Source organism: Triticum aestivum, chromosome 6A, assembly GCF_018294505.1.
Source record: "Triticum aestivum cultivar Chinese Spring chromosome 6A, IWGSC CS RefSeq v2.1, whole genome shotgun sequence".
NCBI classification, from domain to species: Eukaryota; Viridiplantae; Streptophyta; class Magnoliopsida; order Poales; family Poaceae; genus Triticum; species Triticum aestivum.
In genome coordinates this window covers 1,542,699-1,565,233 of record NC_057809.1, presented here as the reverse complement: position 1 = coordinate 1,565,233, position 22,535 = coordinate 1,542,699, and the positions used below count along the sequence as shown (strand labels likewise).

The following is a 22,535-nucleotide window of genomic DNA, read 5'->3' as shown; positions in this document are numbered from 1 at the left end:
CTGAGACTGAGAGTGGTAGAAAGAGACGGCCATTTGGGCTGCTCTCAAACGGGCTGGGCTTGGATCCACTTGAATGCATTTATTTAGCGTGTAAAAACAGAATAAGAAAACAAATAGATTATGCTCCTTGTCTAGTTTTAGATTTTTTTTGTTTGAGATCTTTGGCAAACATTGAAATTCAGGCAGTTTTCAATCTTATTAGTTATCACACAAATTAAGTCGTATCGCACCTCTATCAAGATGTATGTACTTTCGGGCTATGATCGAGGCGCTCACCCGGCTGATCTAGCGAATTTCGGAACTAATATTTGCTAGCCTTACGTTTTGGTTTAGCGAATAGCTAAAGCAGCGGTATATGCGCCTCCTCTGGTTCTACATAAATTGAATGTGAAACTAAACATCAGATGTATTGGTATTGTACATATAAATAGTTTTCTCCATGAACTAGGTAAATAATTCCAAAGTTTGACCTTTAAAAAAATCTATGTATGCACTACATTGTAGAATGGATGGAGTATTAGAGGAGAAGAAAAGTAATAACATTCATGCACATAAATTTGCTTTAATACTGGTTGACATGCCAACAACCGGTTGACTAGAAACATAGATATATGATACATAAATAAAAATCCATGGGCGGATTGAAAAAAAAGTACATCATAGAGTGAAAAGAAAAATGAATTGTAACAAGACCTCAAGAAAATGAATTGTAACAAGACCTCGGACGGATGAAAATCTCTCTCCAAAATAGAGTGCAATCAAGTCTTTAGGAAAAATATCAAACGATCCTCATATCATAGGACAAAATCCTTAGGATTCATTCCTAACTACAGTATGTAGTAGTTTATCTGCAATAGCCCATAGTCGCTCTACGATAACAAGTTCCTTACATATATCTGAAAACAGAAGATGGATACTGTTTTTTCTTAAACTAGCATAACTGAACAAAAGATGGATTATATGAATCGATGATCTTTAGTAATAGAACTATACTCATGTCATGTAGGAGCTTCCTCGTCGTATCATACAACAAACAAAACTTCATCACTAAAATACATACAAAAGCTGTGCAAAGTTTACACAAGTTAAACATCTCCAGCTTACTATAGTATTAAAAATGTCTAGTTCAAACACTGTAACAGCTCCTCACTGCTGTGCAGGGGATGCTCGCAAGATCCTGCCGACAGAATCCGGCTGAGATCGTCGTAGCAGTCATCTTTGGCCGGTCGACCTCGGTTTGGCACCGTTCGACGAGTTGAGGTGCAGAGAGACAAAGATCACCCCGATCACGACAATCAAAAAGCCGACGAGCGTGCTGAAGAAGAGGGCCCCGGGCTGCCTCGTCTGCACAAACCCGTACACTCCACCGGACGTCACCAGGATGACGTCGGTCAGACCGTCGCCGGAGAAATCCTCGAGGATCAGCGCGTGGGTCGGAGGCGCGGGGAGATCAATGGATGTCAGTAGGCTACCATCGGGAGAAATCACCACGGCCTCCTGGTCTCCACCCGCAATGATCACCTGCTTTGGGTCATACGCTCGCAGAGAGAAGGTCTTGAGAGTAGGAACCACGACGTTCTCCATCATCCCTGATGGAGATGGAAGGTTGGACCAAGTTGCGCCTGTCGATAGCTGCCATCTCCACATCGCGTCGTGACCAAGTAGGCCTGGGGTGTAAGAGGTCACCTACAATGACAAACAAACATGTCAGGCCATTTATTGGAAAAGCGAGTGCCCTCTCACTTGCTGCGTCTAAAATCGCTAAAAATATATTACTGACCTCTCCCCTGCTTGTTAGAAAGATGATATCGCCATGACTTCCTCTTCTGTGTTTATGACCATCATCCCTCTCGAGCAGAACTGGGGTTGCCACCTCTAAGCCAGATGGATCAAATGACCTCCCAAAACTTCTTGAAAAGTCACCGTGATGGAACAGGTTGAGATGGTTGTAATGGCAGATAGAAACATTGAAAAGTTGCTCCCGCACTGGTACACCGGATGTAGCAACTGCCCAACAGGGTTTCAGCACCTCCATGGACCCGCTAACAACAGTTTGCTCAGCACCATTTCCACCGACAACCTACATAGAATGAACAGAAATTTTTTATGACGATGCTTAACGCACAAGAAAAAAAACATTGGGCCTGGCAAAGAAGTGATATACTCAAATATGGCACGCTTGAATTCACTAGGAGAATTGGAGCGAAGGTAATTGCCCATCTAACGAGACGAGGAACTTACTACTTACTAGGACAAACTGATAGCAAAACCACATTAAATAACAGTACAGATAGAACAAGTTCAGTATCATCTATGTTCATCTTTCAGCAGAAAGTTCAATATCTACGTCTACAAGAAACTAACTGAAAGACCTATAGAACATTTGAACTAATATGTTTACTGATTGAAAAGGCCCAAGAGGAGCTACAGTACATCATAAAACCTTGTGACAATAGTCGAGAAACGAATCTATAGTACGGCTCAAAATTACGGACATAAAATACGAGCAGCAGAGACCTGAAGAGTATTCTCCTGACCCAGAAAAATGTGGCACAGATAAAAAAAAGTGAATTGCAGCTCTATTTTGACATTTCAACACACCTGAACATGATCAAGAACTCCATCTCCATTAATATCTGCATGAAGGCCTCCTTCTGTCAAATGAAGCTGAACATGGTAATCACAAAAACAAATCAGAGATGATTAACCATAAGACATTGTTACAGAACATAAAATTTATCAATACACATGAATTACGACTCCCTTAGAAGGAACTGGGCTGCTCAAGACACTCATGGTGTACACATAGATGCAGTACAACCAAACATTCAATTGGCATAAAAATGATGGTTTAATGTCCATTAATGATGCCAGGCATTTTACCAACAGTTATTGCCATGTAAAATAAAGGCAATCAGCCAATACATCCCTATTAAAAATTAAGTAATAAACATGTAGAGCGTAAAAACAATCATAGATCAATTTTAGAAAGCATGATTGGTTCTTAAAAAACTACACGAGCTAATATGTAAGAATGGCAGAGTGCAAACAACAATAAATCACTGAGATGCATCTTGTACCTTGCAAAGCGTACGTCCAGAAGCTAGATGAATAGCCTCTATCCCTTCCTTTTCATGCGCAACAACAACATTGGGAACCCACCAAACTTGAGTATAATTAGTAATTGTAGGAATATAAACTGTGTGCAGAGACTGCAAAAGAAGCAAGATGTTACATATCAGTACAAAGTGTGCAATACATGTTAGAACTTTGACGCTTGAGCACTGTAACTTTGTTTGAGAAAAGTACAAAATTTGAGCACAGATAGAAGATATGCAATTTAAAAATTAAATGAATTGGAAAAACTAGATGGTTACAGCATTAGATACATCCTGAAGGCGAAGGCTACAATAATAAGGATAACATATGAAGATAAGTACATTAACTACTAACTGTAGTATTGATCCCAAGTTCCCAACAAAACTAATCACAGAGATATTAGCATCAAGCCACCAGTTTAGAGTCTAGCACCACTGAGCCAGGGAATAGCAGATGCCAAACACAAATACTCATTGCAAGTATATCTCAAATTTGATGATAAAATAAACATGAATAATAACCTGTATAGGGACTCCCTAAAAAGATATACACAGTAAGTTTTGTTATAACTTTGTTTAAGAAAAGTACAAGCTGTCGTGTAATAAAAGAAAGAACAGATAATATCTGTAAGAAGTGCAGGAATATGTACTAGCAGCTACCACAAATTCCAAAACAGATCACATTATGCAGATAGAAGATGTGTCATTCAAAAATTGATGAGGACAAATTAGATGGCTACAGCATTCGACACATCCTAGAGGTGAAGGCTATAATACTATGGAGAACACATGAAGATGAAGCACATTAACTACTAACTAGGCTTTATCCCAACAAAACTAATCAGAGACAATAGCATCAGGCAGTTTAGAGTCATGTGCCACTGAGCCAGTGAATGGTGGATGCCAACCATAAAGATACATTGGAATATATTTCTAATTTGATCATAAATAGCCATGAATAATAAACTCTACATGCACTCCCGAAGAGAAGTACACACAGTAGGATTTGTTTTATAGTTATCTACAGTACAGTTATCGATTTGCAACATACTGTTGATATCTAGAACCAGAATAGTCAATTGAGTAGGGATGCAACTTTGTGACCCTCAAGAGTACCCTCTGACCTTCCTTATTTCAACCAAATGAACTAAATTTACAAAAGTTATGTGACTTCTGAAAATTTAGTTCATTTAGTTGAACTGAAGAGGGTCAGAGAATACCCTAAAGGGTGCCCATTTGCACTCTTACACTCGAACACACACCCACACTATGCAGACTTCAAGACAACTGCACTTGTTGCCGACCTGCGACAAACACAAAGGTAGGTGCATTTTGGATTTAACAGCCATATATAGATCATATACCTTTTTGCCTTTAGCTGAGCCAGCCAGATCTGCAGCTTTCCCGATCACTTTGGATATTCTATTAGTATCATCCTTTCCGAGTGGATTGTGTTCAACAGGCTTGTGCACGTTATTAACAACATTTTTTCCTTGTGTTTTCTTTAATTCTTTCCTTTTATGCTTCCTAAAATGTGCAAGTTGTAGGAAAGTATCCTCTCTCCTATCCTGAAAAAGAAAGAAATTCAGATCAGAGTTAAGTACCCAAAATACTAAAACTGAAATACAAGATAACAGATATTTAGTCTTACCCAATGGTGAGGCATGACGCCAAGAATTGATTCTCTGAATTGTCGGCATTCATACTGCCAAATGATACGAGACATTAGGTTCCCGTAAGCAAAATAATACTACTATATAAACACACATATCATCTCCATGGTCGTATCCATATCATATCGTGAAGTAGAACCTGAATTTAATTAGCCTTTTCTTTTAGCAATTTTCATAAATCGGCATGAAGATTGCTATGTAGGCCACCTCCCTAGTCGAAACATAATCAATTTTTGGGTTGACGAAATATTGGCAGCAGCAGAACACGATGGTGACTTATAGTTGCTAAAGTGGAACAAATGGATGTCCATAATATGTTCTTTGTAGAGTATGAGTACAAGCAAATAACTCTCGTAAATATCAGAGGGAACACTGACGCTGTTCAATTGCTACCTATCCAAGAAGATGATCATGATAACTAAATCAAGCTAACGAAGAACAAGTGGTGACAGAGCATATAAGACTTACTTAAATGTGAATATGACCACTGAAGATTATTTTTCATTACAAGTAGTGGTGGACATAATTCTCACCTCCCCAGGATGACGGCTATTAAGGGCGTGAACATCAAGCTTGTAATTATGCTGTGGTATCATCGCCGAAGCATCTGATGGCTGTGCCTGGATATTCTGCCATGTGAAGAGAAAACCATAACAATAATATGAGTCAGACCTTTGTCCATAGCTTATTCACATGCTAAATTGGAACAGAGAGCAGACACACAGAAGTGTTGACGCCATATGACAAGAAACAGTGATGTTAAATTTATTTATGGTACATGAAATAAAATTCCTAAAATGGGGCATACCTCATTCTTCCGGCTCCACCTTAACGCGCCGGTACGGCCAGAGAAAGCATAAAGCGCAAAATGACGCACGTCAACGTTGCCAGCCTCCGAAGCCTGCAGGATGTACATAAAAGCGCAACACCTAAACAGCTTAGGTTTCTACCAAGTTAAGGGGTGAACATCAAGAAATATTGCCACTTCTGTGGTACTTCTGAAACAGGACAACAGTACAGGCTAAACGATGAGCTCGAGGAAATAACCTGTTTCTCGCTGGCACTTCTGCGGTGCTCTTCCCTGCCGTGTTCGGAGGTCATGAAGTCATCGAAGAGATCTGCGGACTGATCAACAGGTTACATTTTTTTGCTGAATGATTTTAACCAAGGGAATGCAGGCAGAAGACAACGTTGGTGGTGATAGCATACATACATGGTGCTGCATCTCCATCCTCCCTCCGACGATGACGAGCCCGGCGTCGCCGTGCTTGAGCGTGTAGTTGGTGACGGAGACGGCGACCTCGCGGTGGTGCGCGGCGTGGGGGAAGTCGTCCCCGAGGCTCGTCTCCCAGAGCTTCTTGAGGTTGTGGTCGAAGCACATGACGGCCCAGCCGGAGGTGACGACGACGAGAACCTGCTTGCGGACGTCGGCGTGCTTGTAGGAGCGGTCGACGGCGCCGACGGCCATGGCGACGGGGCGGCGGCCGGCGGCGACGCGCACGTTGGCGGGGAGCAGGGAGATCTCGGCCATGACGCGCGCCTCGTGGAAGCCGTCGAGGGCGGCCGCGGAGGCCAGCCCGGCGTGGGCCGGGAGCTGGAGGACCTGGATCTTGGCGTCGTGGGTGGGGAGCAGCACCTCGCGCCGGCCGTCGCCGTTGAGGTCGGCGACGAGCGGCGGCGGGAGGCGGTCCGCGTCGTGCTTGATGGGGAACCCGTCGTCCGACAGGTGGTACCACGCCTCCCGGAAGGAGAAGTCGCCCTCGTGCTGCGGAGGAGTTCGCCGGAGGACGGGTCAGCTAGGGTTCCGAATCGATCCGAATCAGAGGAGGGGGAGGAGGGGAGCGGGGTGGGTTACCTGGAGGGAGAAGAAGACGGCGAAGGCGGCGAGGAGGAGGACGCCGAGGTCGCGCTTGCGCATCTTGCCGGCGGCGAGGAGCTCCGGCGACCGGCCACCGGAGCAGTGGATCTCGGGGGGAGAGGGGGGGAAGAAAGCAGAGTGTTTCCACTAGCGCCGGCCGCCGCTCGCTGCTGCTTCACAAGACGGACGGGTGGACGGGCGAGCCCAATGGGCCGTTCGGGAATCACAAGCCCCCTTCTGAAAATGTACAATGAAATGAGAACTATAAAAAAAAATATGTGTGAGGTGAAACTCACTCGAAGATTTAAAATGACGTTACGGGCTAAAATGTAAAATGAAAATACTGTTTAGAAAAAAAAAAGAGTGAACATTTATGAGCACTGCGATTCTAGGGTTGTATACTTTTTTGCTGAAGATAAGCCAACTTCCACCGCGACGATCGCAACCCCTCCTCCCCTCTTGCCAGCGGCCTTGACGGTTGTTAGTGAGCGGAAGGAAAGCCGGGAGCATATATATACTGGTGAGGTTTTCTCTATTTCTTTCTTCTACTAGTAACTATGCAACGCGCGCGTAACCGTTTGACTAAGGAGTGGATTCTTATCATGATGTTTACTTCATGTGTCTACATGCCTTTGAGTTGTGATTAAGTCATGCACCTTAACATTGGCTAGAAAAAAGGATGGCATACAACTAGTCTATGTAACATCCGCTTTTGTAACACTAGTAGAAAAGGGGGCTTTGGTCCAGGTCGGGTAAGCCTATTAGTCCCGGTTCAGTCCAGAAACGGGACCAATGGGTGCATTTATCCCGGTTCGTGCGGTTAAGGCATTAGTCCCGATTCACCTGGGCCCTTTAGTCCGGTTCATGCCACGAACCGGGACTAAAGGGTGCGATGCCCATTAGTCCCGGTTGGTGGCACCAACCGAGACTAAAGGTTAGACCTTTTGCCCCGGTTGGTGCCACCAACCGGGACTAATGGGATTTGAGGCATTAGTACCGGTTCATGGCACGAACCGGTACTAAAGGTCCCATTTTCAAACTCTCCCCCCCCCCCCGACCGCCTTTTCAGTTTTAGAAAAAACAAAAGAAAATGATGGAAATGTCAAAAAAAATAAAATAAAATAAGTTTCCCATGTGATATGTGGTCTAGTTGTTGGGAAAATTTACAAATATGAATTTCCACTTTATTTACAAAATCTCTCTGGAATTTGTAAAATGGGCATAACTTTTGCATATGAACTCGGATTAAAAAGTTTTTTATATGAAAAATCATCTACTCGAAAAGTTACATCCGATGGAGACCGCCTACGGCCTGTTTGCAAATTTGTAGAATCCTCAAATTTCAAAAGGAAAAAAAGTTATGCTCAAATTTTAGTTTTTTTTAAATTTTCAATAAATCTGGTCAAACTACTTATTCAAGAAGTATTAGTGTTACTAAATAATTATTCAAGAATATTAGTGTTATTAAATAATTATTTCAGTTTTTTTGAATTTTGGTCAAATCTGGTCAAACTATGGTCAAACTATGGTCAAACAATGGTCAAACTACTTATTCAAGAAATATTAGTGTTACTAAAAAATTATTGTTTTTTAGAACAATAGTTTCAAACTCAAACAGTGAAATGTGTGACTTCATGCTTAAGCTAAACTCCTGAGGGTTAATAGGATTGACATCTTACTATTGTCAGGAAAACAACGAGTGCAGACTTGGAAACGAGGGAGAATAGAACCCGAAAGTTAAGTGTGCTCAGGCTGGGGGAGTGGGAGGATGGGTGACCGTCCGGGAAGTAAGATGATTTAGAATAATGAGGGGTGATTAAAGATTAAATTGAGCAGTGATGAGGGGTGATTAGAGATTAGAGGTTAAAATAATTCAGAAATTTGAAAATAAAAAAAATAAAAAAAATTCAAAAAAAAATTCAAAAAATTTCCTTTAGTACCGGTTGGTGTTACCAACCGGGACTAAAGGTGGACCGGCCACGTGGAGGGCCTTTAGTCACGGTTCTGGTTTGAACCGGGACTAAAGGGTCAGGGCATTAGTAACGATCCTTTAGTCCCGGTTCAAGAACCGGGACTAAAGGCCCTTATGAACCGGGACTAGAGGCCCTTTTTCTACTAGTGTAAGCAATCCATGACAATTATTTCAAAGCCGGATCGGAGAAACGCAAAAGAAGACTGCTCCATGTGTAAGAAGGTTGACCTTTTGCCGATGTGTTCGTGACATCTTTAAAAGGGCATACGTTCAACAACCTTGGAAGATGGTGCAGACGATGTGGCCGTAGCCTTCATAGCTTGGCAGACTATTCATTCTTTTTCAAGGTATTGTGGCTTCTACTCTTCGGTCAGACAAGCATACCACCCTTAGCCACCGGTTCGCTTTGGAAGAAAACCATGGTTACAAAAAGAGCGTTGGCATCAAAATACTGAGATGCTTTGTTTGCTAATGCAAATAGTCACGCAAGCTCATTTTTTCCCCACTTGACAAGACAATAGGCTGGCAAGTTGGCTATTGGACCAACCTGGCTCCAAAGCCTCTTATCTTAAAAACCTTGGTTCGAGTTGGAACCACCAAGATCTTTGTTATTAAACAAGATAGTTTCATTGTACCAGTGAAATCCTGGACACTCAAAATTAGAATGTTGCTGCTAGAGCCAACAACATTTTCACTGTCGGAGTTCCAATAAGAATCATTGTCCACTACTGTTTCATTATTGTCTTCTACGCACTCAAAGGTTGATGCCAATGTTCAACTGTCCCTGCCTTGGGGATCACATGATTCTACAATTCATTGTTTGTCGGCATGATTCTTGCGAAAATGTTCTCTTCCAGGCTTGAGGTGTGTTTTATTCTTTAACACACACACACACACACTCCATCTGACCACATGATTCGTCTAGGAAGCAAACCTCAAGTGTGCATTGTCCATGGTGCAATGCGCAATATATCCCCTTATTTGTCTTTCCTAAACTAGGTGTTACTTTTTTTTTCTTTTGGTGACTTAATAACTCGGTAATTGGTATGTATCATTTTGCAAATATATGTACTGTATCGTTAAAGGGGAAGTCTGTTGTCGCCGTCATACTCCCCCTCGCACGATCCTCTCCTTTTGATACGTCCTCCCACTCCCTCAGTGCATGTTTTATCTGTCCATGAAAATCATATTTTTGTGTGTGATCCCACTAGAACAGAATATCATTGACAAAAGTTTACTTTCATTGACGAAAGAACTTTTACCAAACCGTGGCATCGTTAACAAATCCACTAGTTGCGGGCAAAACAGAACATTTACTTTCATTGACGAAACTGTGGCACCATCATCAAATTACTATGGTTTAGGGTTTTGTTTGCTTATTGTAGCCAAAGCCATCTTTCTATATATTTCGTTAGGGTTTCCTATAAACCATGGCATCGTCAACAAAGAATTATTAAATATTGCAACCTAAATTTATGCCATGGTAGACCAAACATGATACAAACTTAGTTCCCAAACTAGAACTGATACATGATTGATCTAAAACATTGCATTAAGAAAAGGTTTGCATAATCGCTTTGGATAAACCCTAGAAACTAGATCTCGTTAGCCAGGCCGAGGACGATGGCAATGATGTAGATCCGGCACGTCACAAGGATGTTCTTGAAATCATTTTGGTTATGTGCGAGTAGCTCCATGATTGGGACGATCTTAGAGTTGGGTGCGAAAATGCGAGTCCATTTCTGGCGCAGGAACTCAATGTACTCATCCTCCCACTTCCAGAAATTGCACTTCCCGGACTGCTTGGAACAGAAAAGAAAAGTCCAGAAAAAATTCCAAATTTGAACCGAAGTCGGAAACAACAAGTCAATAATTACTGGCTGGTTCTGGAAATGGTAGAAGTTACTTCTCATATTGGTGGGAGTCATCAAGATATACCACCTCACGAACCCGCAGTTTCAAGTGGTGCAACATATGAATGACACAGGAGCGATGGGTTCATTAGCTAGTGTAGCCGGCGGACTAGGAGGTCTCAGAACCTTTTAACATTGCTACGAGCAGTGTGGAAGAAATGAACAGAGACTATCTAGATAAAAAGAAGAACATGAACAGTGAGGAGACTGTGAGCAACATGGCGTTTGGAGAAGAAGAAGGTTGCTTCACACTTTTATTACCATTGGGAAAAAAGAAGAAGGAGGTTGCTTCACACTTTTATTACCATTGGGCGTTGCCAGTTGGTTGCTAGTTGTTAGCTGTTGGGAGATAGATGAATTACTGAAGCTTGGGATAAAAGATAGGTGCATGAATACAAAACGTGTGAAACGATGAATCCAAAATGCTAGAATACTAGTAGTAAGGGGACGGATGTAAGATATGAGGTGCATTTACCATCGTGTGCAACATGATTTTTTCCTGATTTACAACTGCTATTAATTGCTTCCACAACGGTGACAAATTTTCTTTAATGTATGGTAGCAGAATGCATGACTTGGAATGCTCCTTAGGTGGCGGCAATGGCCATTGTATGAGGAGCGGGTCAAAGTTTGGACCACTAGGCCATTCAACATAAGTTCAATGTTTATACTAAACTTTTATATTTATTTAGAACATGTTCGTATACAATCACATTAATAGTTAATATATTAAAATAATAATTATAGTAAGTAATGAGATGATAAATTTTTCCAAATATGATTAGTTATATCCTTTATGCCCATTGTTGAAAGATGTGTATGCATTGTACTAAATTTAAATTCTATTAGAATTGCATTTCTAATTTTCGTTGCATTGCGCCTCAAAGAGACATTTAAACAAAACTGTTGCGTGAGAAAATAATAAAAGCAGACATACACCTTCATAGATCAATCGTGGTATTCACATGATCATGGTGTATATATCTATGTGTGCTACCTTAACGCGTATGATTTCGGAAATATCCTGATAAGGGTTTCTAGTTTAGAATTATATACACGTAAATAGAAATGTCTAGAGTATATAAAATATTTAGGAGGAGCTTTCCATTGAATACTAGCATGCTACTGTTTTTTTGTGTGTGTGCCAAATGGGTCTCACATAGTACACCGGGTTTGGTATTGTGTTTTTACAAGCATGTGCTCTATATTTGGTATTAGGATAAAATCGATCTAGTTAAGATAACCTTCTATGCGACCTATAGGGTGTTCATAAGAGTGAAACTAACAAGTAATCCAACTAAACTAGGAACTACATATTTGACTGATTTTTTTCACGGTGGTTACCACTTTGCGGTTCGGTAATCGTGAGGAATGGCGATGGTATGTTTTGAGGTGTCTGTGTGGGATGTCCTCCCAGTTTGCAGCTGCACAGAGGAAGCGGATATTTGCTTCACTTTTATTCTTGGAACCGACTGTTTATATATCCAGAAATTCCTCGCCTCTTAAAATAAATGGAATGGGAACTTTAAAAATATGTAAAGTGAAATTCCCTCAAAGATTAGAAAAACATTGTGGGATAAATGGTAACATTGTTTATGCTAATGCTTTTTCTATCCAAAAATTAAAAGAATCATCATTCCAACTAGTAAGATCATGGTGTCGAGTGTGGTGGTGTTCTCTTATCGCCCTAGCTCTCCAGCGTCATGGGTGTGCAAGGGGGAGCCGACGCATGTGCCGACGCCCGGGCGGCCAGGGTGCCGTATTGTAGCGGTGTCATGGGCACTAGTAGAAAACAGGGCTTTGATCACAACTCAATATACACATTAGTCCTGGTTACGAACCGGGACTAATGTGAGCATTAGTCCCGTTTCGAGCGGCTAAAGGCATTAGTCCCGATTCAAATGAGACATTTAGTCCCGGTTTGAGACACGAACCGGGACTAAAGGGGTTCGTGTCTCAAACTCTACCCCCCCCCCCCCCCCCCCGTGTACGTATCGCCATTTTAGTTTTGAAAAGAACAAAAGAAAATGATAAAAAATTCAAAAAATAAAATCCTTTGAGATGTAGTTATATTACTACATCTACTAGTTAGAAAAATTTAAAAACTTAAATTTGGACATGTTTTGCAAAAAATGTAGGAAAATAGTAAAACGGCTATAACTTTTGCATACGATGTCGGAAAAAATGTATAATGTATCAAAATGTTCAGCACGAAAATCCGCATCCTATTTTGACCGCCGTAGGCCTGTTTGCAAATTTTTAGAATCCTCAGATTCTAAAAGGAAAACAAGTTATGCTCAAATTTCATTTTTTTTAATTTTGGTTAAATCTGGTCAAACTATGGTCAAACTACTTATTCAAGAAGTATTAGTGTTACTAAATAATTATTCAAGAATATTAGTGTTACTAAATAATTATTTCAGCTTTTTTGAATTTTGGTCAAATCTGGTCAAACTGTGATCAAACAATGGTCAAACTACTTATTCAAGAAATATTAGAGTCACTAAATAATAATTATTTTGTAGAATAATAGTTTCAAACTCAAACAGTGAAACATGTGACTTCGAGGCTCAAGCTAAACTCCCGAGGGTTAATAGGATTGACATCTTATTATTGTCAGGAAAATAACAAGTGTAGACTTGGAAACTAGAGGGAATAGAACTCGAAAGTTAAGCGTGCTCAGGCCGGAGTAGTGACAGGATGGGTGAACGGCCGAGAAGTTAGACGATTTGGAATAATTGAGGGGTGATTAGAGAATATAGATTATAGATTAAATTGAATAGTGATGAGGGGTGATTAGAGATTAAATTATAAAATAATTCAGAAATTTAAAAATCAAGAAAAAATTCATTTTTTTTTCAAAAATAGTCCCGGCTGGTGTTAGACTAAAAGTGGAGCTCTAGACAGTGGCCACGTCGAGGGCCTTTAGTCCCGATTCGTATAAGAACCGAGACTAAAGGGAGGGGGGCTTTAGTACCGACCCTTTAGTTCCGGTTCCAGAACTGGGACTAAAGGCCCATTTTCTACTAGTGCGGGAGGAGCGCCTGTAGTTAGGCCTGGGGGATGTAGCCATGATGGTGAACCTCGTTAACAAATCTCGGTGCCGTGTTCGTGTAATTGCTTGGTCCTCGGATGATCGACTATGTGCATCGGATTAATTCTAACAAGTTCGACTCCGAGAAGTTTTCTGTGGCTTCTTCTAGATCCTTGTGAGACACTTTGAGAAATTCCTTTCCAAAAGGAAGCTGCGATGCAGACTCCCTTGTTCTCTTCCACTCGGTGAGTACAGAGTATATCCGTATGGTGAGTATCGAGTATATCAGTATGGCTAATGCTAGGATCAATATTTTGATCAGATAATATTGCCTTGCTGATTTCAGAGAACTAGCATGACATGAGGCCATATGAAGGTTTGGTGCTCCTCCGTAGAGCCCCCAATCGCCACATAGTGAAATTGCTGAAGTGTCTTCAAATACACCATTTTCTTGGCATTTTCCCCCCTTGGAGATGGTTGTAGGATATGTCTAGCATTCTGAGTTGTTGAAGATCATTAAGTTTGAATGCCATGGTTCCCGACAGATTGTCGTGGGGAAGTTTGAGCATGTTGGAGTTTCCCCTATTAGCATGTTCTGGCCCGTTTGGATAGTTACAAAATTATGACATTGATCTGAATTGTTTGGTACTTATTTGTCAGGTAAGATTGTTAGATGAAACCTGCAGAGGTATGCTACCTTGGATTACTAAGTCATACAGTCCATGGAGTGTTGGGCCAACCGACACTTTTTAGTTGTGTCTGGTTTGGTCTAGTTTTTAGAAATATCCAAGTCATACAGTCCTTGGATTAATAAGTACCTGCAGAGGTACTTATTTCCCGACATTGATCATAATGTCTGGTTTGGTCTGGTTTTCAGAAATATCCATCATACAGTCCAGAGTTGGAAATCAATCTAAGCCCTGCACAGTTTAGCATCGCTGTTGGAGTGTTGGGCCAACCGACACTTTTTAGTTGTGTGCTGCAACAGTTTTGGCACGTGGGATTAAATCATTCCTGCTAAAGAATATGGGGTTAAATCGAGAAATACGTGACCAAAATGTTTAGAGCTGTTAAGATCAGAAGTCCGATGGTATATTCTTTTTTGAGATAGCTCACACCATGTCACCATCCATGCCGAATAGTGAAGTCCGATGGTTGATATGTTCCCACATGAGATCGATTGTAGCAAATAGATAAGTGGTTATGTTGAGATGGGTGGGTATTAACCCAAACGTAAGTTCAAAACTGAAAATTCGTAAAAAAATACCTGCTTTTATAATGACAGGAGCATAACAAATATGTCTCACACGCCATACATAAGTGCTAAATAAACTCGTGACTTGTGTTGGACTAGCGACAAAAAGTCATGAGTAAATATCGATTGGACCCTCTGGACGCCTCCCCAGGGGGCCGCCAGGGGGCGATCCCAAGCGCCGCCAGCAGCCAACCACGACGCAGCCTCCCTCCCGATGCTGCCGCTGGCATAGGCCGTTATGGCGGTGGGCTCAACGCCGAAGTGGCAGGGGCGCTGGACGCGGCGGCAAACCCCATGGATCGGCTGGGGTGAGGCTTGTGGGGAGCATGCTCGCAGCGGCCAGTGTGGCGTCCCCGGTCGTGCAGTGGCGGAGCTCGCCCCCATGGCTAGCGGGAACCCACTTCTTTGGCGATGGTGGGCGTGGTGGCAACCGTGGATCTGGATCCCACACAGATCCGACGTCAGCTTTCATGGACGACCGACGGTGTGATGAGGGGTCGACGAGGGAGGAGGGTTCCCTGCCGGTGATCCGAGGGTTGCACACGTCATCACGGTGTGGCTCAGCCGCGCGAATGCCGGTAATAACCGTGTCGACCTCGGTCATGGCAGACGATGGCAGCATCTTGGGCGTCGTCTCCTTGTTGAAGGCATCGTCGGCTGCAGTCATTGTCACATCTTTCTGGCTGATAGGGGGAAACCCTAGATTTGAGATTCTCTGATCGGACGATGATAGAGGCTTCGGGGCCGTCCTCCTTCTTGGGGGCATCATCTTGGACGTGAAATGGGGAACTTGTGTTTGTGGGTATCAGCATGCCACAAGTCAGGACTTTATAAACACAAGCAAATGCATCAAGCGAAGACAAAGACACTCTTGTGACCATTGACGAGCGCACCAAATTGTCTATGTCCATGCTACCTGTAATCATCGCTTTCTTTGGCTGCGGCGCCTCATTGACTGGTCAAGACTGTCATCCCATGGGTTGTGCTGGACAAATATCTTCCGAACAATCCAACTGCTGAAGAACCTACCAGTTTTTATATTTTATTTTTGCCAATGAACACCTACCAGTTAAATTTGTCTTGCTAACATCCACACAAGTCACGACCAGAACCTGATCTCCTATGTACTATGGCACTGCCCTTTCAATGTCCCCCACAAGATTGATCTTGCCTATGTGTGCATATCAATAATGCTAAATGTACAAAGAGTTATACGCTGACTAGAATTCTTTCTTTCTAACTAACCTCTCAACTCATCAGTTTGTAAATCCCGTATAACTCTATTACTCGTGTGCATATACACTTCTGTTTCTCATATAGCTAGCATGGATCGCTCAAATCCTAGCCCTTGACATGTAGCCAGCCAGACGTTTTTCCCTTCTCCCCTGCAACACGTTTGCCCTTGGAAATTGAGTGGTGCTGAGCACACTTGGGTCGGGTCAATCTTAGTCCCCTAGCAGTCGCATCACGTCCCTTCAACAATTAATGGTTAAGACTTGTCCCTCGGGTTCTCTCCTCAATTGTTTTTCTCTTTTGAGATTTCTATCCTCCATTCCCCATGGTCTCCTATCGTAATAATAATAGTAGTAGCAGCAGCAGTAGTAGTTTCAATGTCTCTAGCCAGCTTGCTCTTGCTGCTGTGTGTATCTTTCTTTCTTATGGCAGCCACTAAACCAGGCGTGCAAGCAGAAGGCTGCTCACCCGAGCGATGTGGCAACCTGACCATTGCTACCCCGTTCGGGCTCGTCTCGGGGTCGGAGGAGAACACATGTATGCAGCTGGGTTTCCAGGTCCACTGTACTGACGGTGTCCCGTACCTCGGGTACCACTCTGGATACGGACTCCAGATCCTCAACATCTTCCCCGACAACGGCTCCATGGTTGTTTCTGACATCCTCAAGCTCGGGGACTTCAACAGTTCGAGCCGCCAAGGTTGCCATGTCCCCATGGCCAACGCCGCCACCAAAATTGAGCCTCCATTCTCAATAAGCCCCCTAAACCAGAACCTCATCTTCTACAACTGCGCCAAGCCGCCACCAGCCCGAGCTGGGCTGGTGGAGACGATGTGCGGGAACAACACCTTTGTCCGCGCGGGAGGGTGGTACAACGCGACAGGCGGGATGAACAGCGGATACGCTTTGGAGGGCTGCAACACCACCGCCGTGCCGGTGCTGGTGCCTTCTGGCGAGGCGAACGCCGGAGACTACGCGGAGCTCATCAGCAATGGCTTCCTCCTCACATGGCAGCCGCTGCCTTCCGCTGGTGGTAGTGGTAAGCTCACTCATCAAATAATTGCTAGTATTAGGCGGGTTCCATTCTCGTCCACTACTTTGCAGATTTCCATTACTCCTCAATGTGCTGTTTCTTGTCATTGTAACCACCAAGGATTTGGTTACTAGGCTGAGAATTTGGTTGCCGCCCCGTAACCACGAATCTCGGTACCCCATGAGAATCCTCTTACCCAGCAAAAAATTCTGAAGTTTTGAATTTGACTGAATGTTAATTGAGTTTTGTTTGAAATCAAAATTCATTCAAAAATATTTGTCCAATATATTCAGGGTAGCCAGAGAAATCTCGGTGCCCCATGAGATTTTTTTCCTTCAGAATCCAAAACCTTGGTAACCACTCGCTCACATGTGGTGAGGGCAAAGGTTCCCTTGACAGCTCCCTGCATGGACACATTCTACCAGCGTGCCCTCCTCCTCACCTCCATTTATTTGTATTGGTACCATCCACGCAATAGGTTACCACTTCACCAGAACTCCTATCTCTCCAATGTCCCCAACCTGCAGCAGCCTGTTGCTGCTTCTGTGCATATCTCTCTCTTGTATCGCAGCCATTAAACCTGGCGCACAAGCACAAGAAGGCTGCTCGTCCGAGCGATGCGGCAACCTGACCATCTCTTCTCCGTTCGGGCTCGTCTCGGTGTTGGAGGAGAACAGGTGCGCTCAACTCGGTTTCCAGGTCCACTGCACCAACGGCACCCCGTACCTTTGGTACTATGAGCCCGGGTTCGGGCTCCAGATCCTCAACATATTCTACAGCGACGGCTCCTTGCTCGTCGCCGATATCCACAAGCTAGGAGACTTCGAAAGTTCAAGCCACGAACGCTGCCATGTTCCGGTGACAAACACCTCCTCCAAAATTGGGCATCCGTTCTCGATTAGCAACTTGAATCAGAACATCATCTTCTACAACTGCACCAAGGCGCCGCCGTTGGAGACCGTAAGACGAGCAGGGCTTGTGGAGACGGTATGCCGTAATAACACCTTTGTCCGCACAGGAGGGTATTACAGTGAGAGGGACGGCGCCTATGCTTTAGAGGGATGCAATGCTATCTTCCTTCCGGTACTGGCAGCATCCGGCGAGGCGAACGCAAGTGATTATGAGGGGCTAATCAGCGATGGCTTCCTCCTGACATGGCGGCAGCCGCCTGCTGGTAGTGGTGAGCTCACTCTATCGTCATTTTTTTTCTTCTAAAAAGGGGATTACCCCGGCCTCTGTATCACATGATACACACAACCATAAAATACTTTTCTGGGCAGCTACTGGGCGCCATGTGCTAGATGCATATATACTAGGATCAAATGCATCGACGAAACATTTTTTTTCTCATTTAGTCTAGATGGTCGAAATCGCTTGCCATTGCGGTCTGAGCCCCCAGTTCAAACAAGCTTGAGCATGTAGAATTGGTTTGAAATAAAAATATGAAGTACATCTAATTAAAATGACTAGTCAGTTATTTTGAAGCACAAAATGACTAGTGAGATATGAATTATTTATTCCTAGAAAAAGAGAGGTGTGACCTGTCACAGTCGGTCATTGCTAGTGGGGAAATGTCATGGTCGTTCCCATCTGTGCACTCCACACAAATATATATCTACCAATCAAGATTTTGCGATCACCAGAAAAAAAATGATAAGCCGGCGACAATGACGCTTTGACTGTGGACACTTGCAGATACTAGTGACGTAGATTAACAAGGCTTCCAAAACTCCTTATTACCTTCTCGTCTCACATGCATCAAACTTTCATGATAATGCGTTTGATATACGGTCCAATAAAATCAAATACATCACTGTTCCCACAATCATCTAGAAATGAAATCTAAACAGGCCAATATCTCATATTAATTATTGTATCAAAACAAAGATAGACATGTAATTCAGGCACATCACTACCTTGTGATGTATCCCTTTTTTTTCTGTATATTTCGTTGGCAGATGTTTAAGATTATAATATGGTGTGTGTGGGTGTGTGTGGGCGCGTGAGCGCGCTTCCTTTTAAGAAGCCAACCGATATCGTACTACCATGGACATGTTGCTTTTGAACTAAATATTATGTGATATTTCAGGTATCAAGAGGATTAGCAAAAGGATACTAATACTAATAGGTATGATAAACTTTCACAATACTTTCATATGTGACCGTTTAAATGTGATTGATTAATCAGGGTTAATATTTTTCTATGTTACTAGTTTTATAATTTTATCTTGCCTATAAGCACTGAACTTTGTTTCTAAAATTAAAATTCGAAACAAGCAACTCTCTATTCGGGCATGATACAACACTGGTCATTTTCAAGCAAATCTATGACCTTTACCTTGTTCCTACCTTTTCCGCCTCGTACTCTTTCAGAAGGAAAACTTACATGTTTGAAACTACTGATGGTGTTACAAATTTAACTGTCTATATAATGACTTGTGATATATAGAAGTGATTAACATCTGCTTCAATGACAGTTTCAGCAGCAGTTTCAGCCTTGCTCTTTCTATGCATTTGTGTGATGATGCGGCATCCTAAGGGGAAAAGACTATGGTCTCGCAGCAAAAGAACTAGCAGCGGCACTGAAAGGAATTACGAGGCCATGATATTATCATATGGATCACTAGCCCCCAAAAGGTACACGTACTCACAGGTAATGAAGATAACATCTTCTAGCAATCATGAGCTTGGAAAGGGTGGTTATGGTGTGGTTTTCAAAGGAAGACTACATGATGATCGACTTGTTGCCGTGAAATTCTTGCATGACTGCAAAGGAAATGGGGATGATTTTGTGAACGAGGTTATGAGCATTGGGAGAACCTCTCATGTTAATATTGTTAGCTTATTTGGGTTTTGTTTGGAGGGATCAAAACGAGCTCTTATATATGAGTACATGCCCAATGGTTCCCTGGATAGGTATATTTACTCCGAGAACCCCAAAGAAATTTTAGGATGGGAGAGGCTCTATGCGATAGCAATCGGGATTGCTCGTGGCCTAGAATACTTGCACCATAGTTGTAATACACGGATCATTCATTTTGATATCAAGCCACAAAATATCCTTCTAGACAAGGATTTTTGCCCAAAGATTGCTGATTTTGGTCTAGCTAAATTGTGTCATGCAAAAGAGAGCAAGCTTTCAATGACTGGTGCTAGAGGAACAATTGGGTTCATTGCTCCAGAAGTTCACTCTCGGACATTTGGTGTTGTTTCAACCAAGTCAGATGTTTATAGTTATGGAATGATGTTGTTAGAGATGGTTGGGGGCAGGAAAAATGTGAAATCGGTGGCTGAAAAATCGAGCGAAGAATATTTTCCAGATTGGATTTATGACCACCTTTGTCAAGATAATGGACTGCGAGCATGTGAAGTCACAAGTGAAATTGAGAAAATAGCAAAAAAGATGACCTTCATTGGCTTGTGGTGCATACAAGTAGTACCTATGTATCGCCCTACCATAACCAAAGTTCTAGAAATGTTTGAAAGAAGCTTGGATGAACTGGACATGCCACCTAAGCAAAACTTCCATGGACTACTGTAAGATATTTATCCACATATTTATGTTCCTTTATTTAGTTTAAGTGAAGTGACATTTTCAATAACTTGACCTACACATTTATGTCTTGTTCCAGTGACGACTCAGCACACAATATGAGTGTACAAAGTGCAAGTTGTACCATTTCTGAAGACAAGATCCTTGTGAATTCAAAAAAACATTCAATTGTTGCCGGCTCTTTGAGAAAGCAACATGCACTAGATTCAGCAAAGCAATAAAGTTCAATGGTGTATCACTAAACATATTTCATTTATGTACAGACTTGATTTAAGGCTGGCTCTACCTGAAACAAACAAACTAGGATAAATGTATTTTCCAAGTTCCATTAGTCAAAAGCACTGTTTTAAGTTAGAAGGTTATTACTTTGTCCGTGGAACATGTAAAGATTGACGCATAATGAATTCCCACGTTGGTTACAGCTGGGAAGGAGATGCAATGATTTATACCTTTGTGTTCATCATAGATAGGAGTTGATTCTCTTGCACTCGTAACACTGGGTAAATTAATGGTGGAAGGAGCATGCCTCGAGGATGTATCCAATGCTGTAACAATGCAATTTTTCCATCTCATTATTTTTGAATGTCACATCTTCTATCTGCATTGCAGTCTCTGCACCCTGTTTCTACAGTCACTAATTATACTCAAGTTTGGTGGTACCTGATGGTGGATCCTGTGCATCTCTGTGTTTTTTGCTGTTTGCACTCTGCTACTGCTTACATATTAGCTCATGAGTTTTTTTAAGAACCAATCATGGTTTTTAAGAACCATATTAGCTCATGAATTATATTTATGGAACCAATCATTAATTTTTACGCTGTACATGTTTATTACTTCATTCTTATAGGGAGGTACTGTTGGTAAGCTACCTGACATCTAGATGATTATGGAGATTAAATAAGTATTTTTATGGAGATTAAACAAATGTTTGATTTCAACAGGACAGAGAACTAGCTGGCAGACCTCCTGAAAAAACCCTTGGGGCGCATCAGATTCATCCAGCTGCGTGAGAAGATTGGTATGCAGAAAATAAGGTAGGAAGACTATGATTTAGGGGGTGATTGTTGAATAAACCCAAGTCTGCATCCTAGTGCTGTTTTCTGTGCCATGGCAGAGTTTCTGCTTTTGCTGCCATCGCAGTGGTTTTAGCTAGTGTCAATTTCTTCAGTTTCGTCAGTTAGTTTCAGGTTTTCTGTCAGCGAGATTAGCTCGAGTTGTTAGCCACCAGGAGTGAGTCTCGCGCCTCCCCCGATCGCTCGTGGGATGGAACGAGCACTGTTTTGAATCGAAAAGTGATTGATTGATCGATGGTTACAGAGAGTATATATATCCCCTGAAGAGATGCGATGATCCCGAAGAGATGCATCGGTTCCAGGAGGACGGGAGAGAGGCGACGGTTGCGACGGACACATGCGTCCGTGCGGGCGCAACTTCTCTTTCGATGGGCAAGGGGAGATTTCCCTTAATTACAGATTATAGTTTAATCTTAACAAGCACAACGTTCGGTGGTGGCACGTAGTTCGGGGGCCACGAGCCCGTTTCTTCAGTTGTACTGCAAATAAATTCAGTGCAAAGACAACAGAAAAGTCGCAAGTTTTACACGGCACAAACCTCCTGCTCTTCTTCCTCCTTGCGATTGTGTGAGTTCAGAGAGAGAGAGAAAACCAGATGGGGAAGCGAGATTTGCCAACATGAAGCGTGCATAGGGAAACCATGCAGGTTATATCTATTTTTTCACACTGTGCAAGTTTGTGCTCCGTACTTGGTTAGGATGAATTATTCTTCCAGGATATCGCGGGGTGGCTCAGAACCGAGGCGTGAACTGAAAGCGTCCCCAAATGGCATACACGATTGTACTGTTAATATCTGGAGCCATGAGATTTTATCTTTGAGGGAATGCAACTATGTGTGAGA

At 42.6% G+C, this 22,535-nt stretch overlaps 2 protein-coding genes across 3 annotated transcripts; one reads left to right on the top strand and one right to left on the bottom strand.

Moving 5' to 3' along the window:
- Nucleotides 1-956: 956 nt before the first annotated feature.
- Nucleotides 957-6,835, bottom strand: LOC123131549 (uncharacterized). The gene is made up of 11 exons (XM_044551191.1): nucleotides 6,627-6,835; nucleotides 5,985-6,536; nucleotides 5,819-5,896; nucleotides 5,580-5,672; nucleotides 5,305-5,400; nucleotides 4,750-4,803; nucleotides 4,463-4,666; nucleotides 3,081-3,212; nucleotides 2,602-2,667; nucleotides 1,781-2,080; nucleotides 957-1,686 (listed from the first exon to the last, which is right to left on the bottom strand). Exons 1-11 carry the CDS (start codon nucleotides 6,687-6,689, stop codon nucleotides 1,213-1,215), a joined length of 2,112 nt encoding a protein of 703 aa, XP_044407126.1. The 5' UTR covers nucleotides 6,690-6,835; the 3' UTR covers nucleotides 957-1,212.
- A 9,487-nt stretch (nucleotides 6,836-16,322) lies between these two features.
- LOC123131548 (LEAF RUST 10 DISEASE-RESISTANCE LOCUS RECEPTOR-LIKE PROTEIN KINASE-like 2.4) lies at nucleotides 16,323-21,187 on the top strand. Of its 2 annotated transcripts, none has more exons than XM_044551190.1 (5): nucleotides 16,323-17,074; nucleotides 17,640-18,248; nucleotides 19,158-19,196; nucleotides 19,546-20,605; nucleotides 20,701-21,187. In XM_044551190.1, the coding sequence occupies exons 1-5, from the start codon at nucleotides 16,414-16,416 to the stop codon at nucleotides 20,840-20,842; spliced, it is 2,511 nt and encodes an 836-aa protein (XP_044407125.1). In that variant the 5' UTR covers nucleotides 16,323-16,413; the 3' UTR covers nucleotides 20,843-21,187. The 2 variants fall into 2 exon arrangements, with proteins under 2 accessions (XP_044407125.1, XP_044407124.1); XM_044551189.1 differs by having other exon boundaries at nucleotides 16,324-17,074; nucleotides 18,087-18,248; nucleotides 20,701-21,183.
- The last annotated feature ends 1,348 nt before the right edge of the window (nucleotides 21,188-22,535 follow it).

Excerpts from the sequence above, each read along its gene's own strand:
- LOC123131549 (XM_044551191.1), bottom strand. The coding sequence starts at position 6,689 with ATGCGCAAGCGCGACCTCGGCGTCCTCCTCCTCGCCGCCTTCGCCGTC. Across the intron at positions 4,804-5,304 it reads ATAGCCGTCATCCTGGGGAG|TATGAATGCCGACAATTCAG; the intron begins GTGAGAATTATG and ends ATCATTTGGCAG. Across the intron at positions 2,668-3,080 it reads CTGGACGTACGCTTTGCAAG|CTTCATTTGACAGAAGGAGG; the intron begins GTACAAGATGCA and ends TACCATGTTCAG.
- LOC123131548 (XM_044551190.1), top strand. The coding sequence starts at position 16,414 with ATGTCTCTAGCCAGCTTGCTCTTGCTGCTGTGTGTATCTTTCTTTCTT. Across the intron at positions 18,249-19,157 it reads GCAGCCGCCTGCTGGTAGTG|GTATCAAGAGGATTAGCAAA; the intron begins GTGAGCTCACTC and ends GTGATATTTCAG. Across the intron at positions 20,606-20,700 it reads CAAAACTTCCATGGACTACT|TGACGACTCAGCACACAATA; the intron begins GTAAGATATTTA and ends GTCTTGTTCCAG.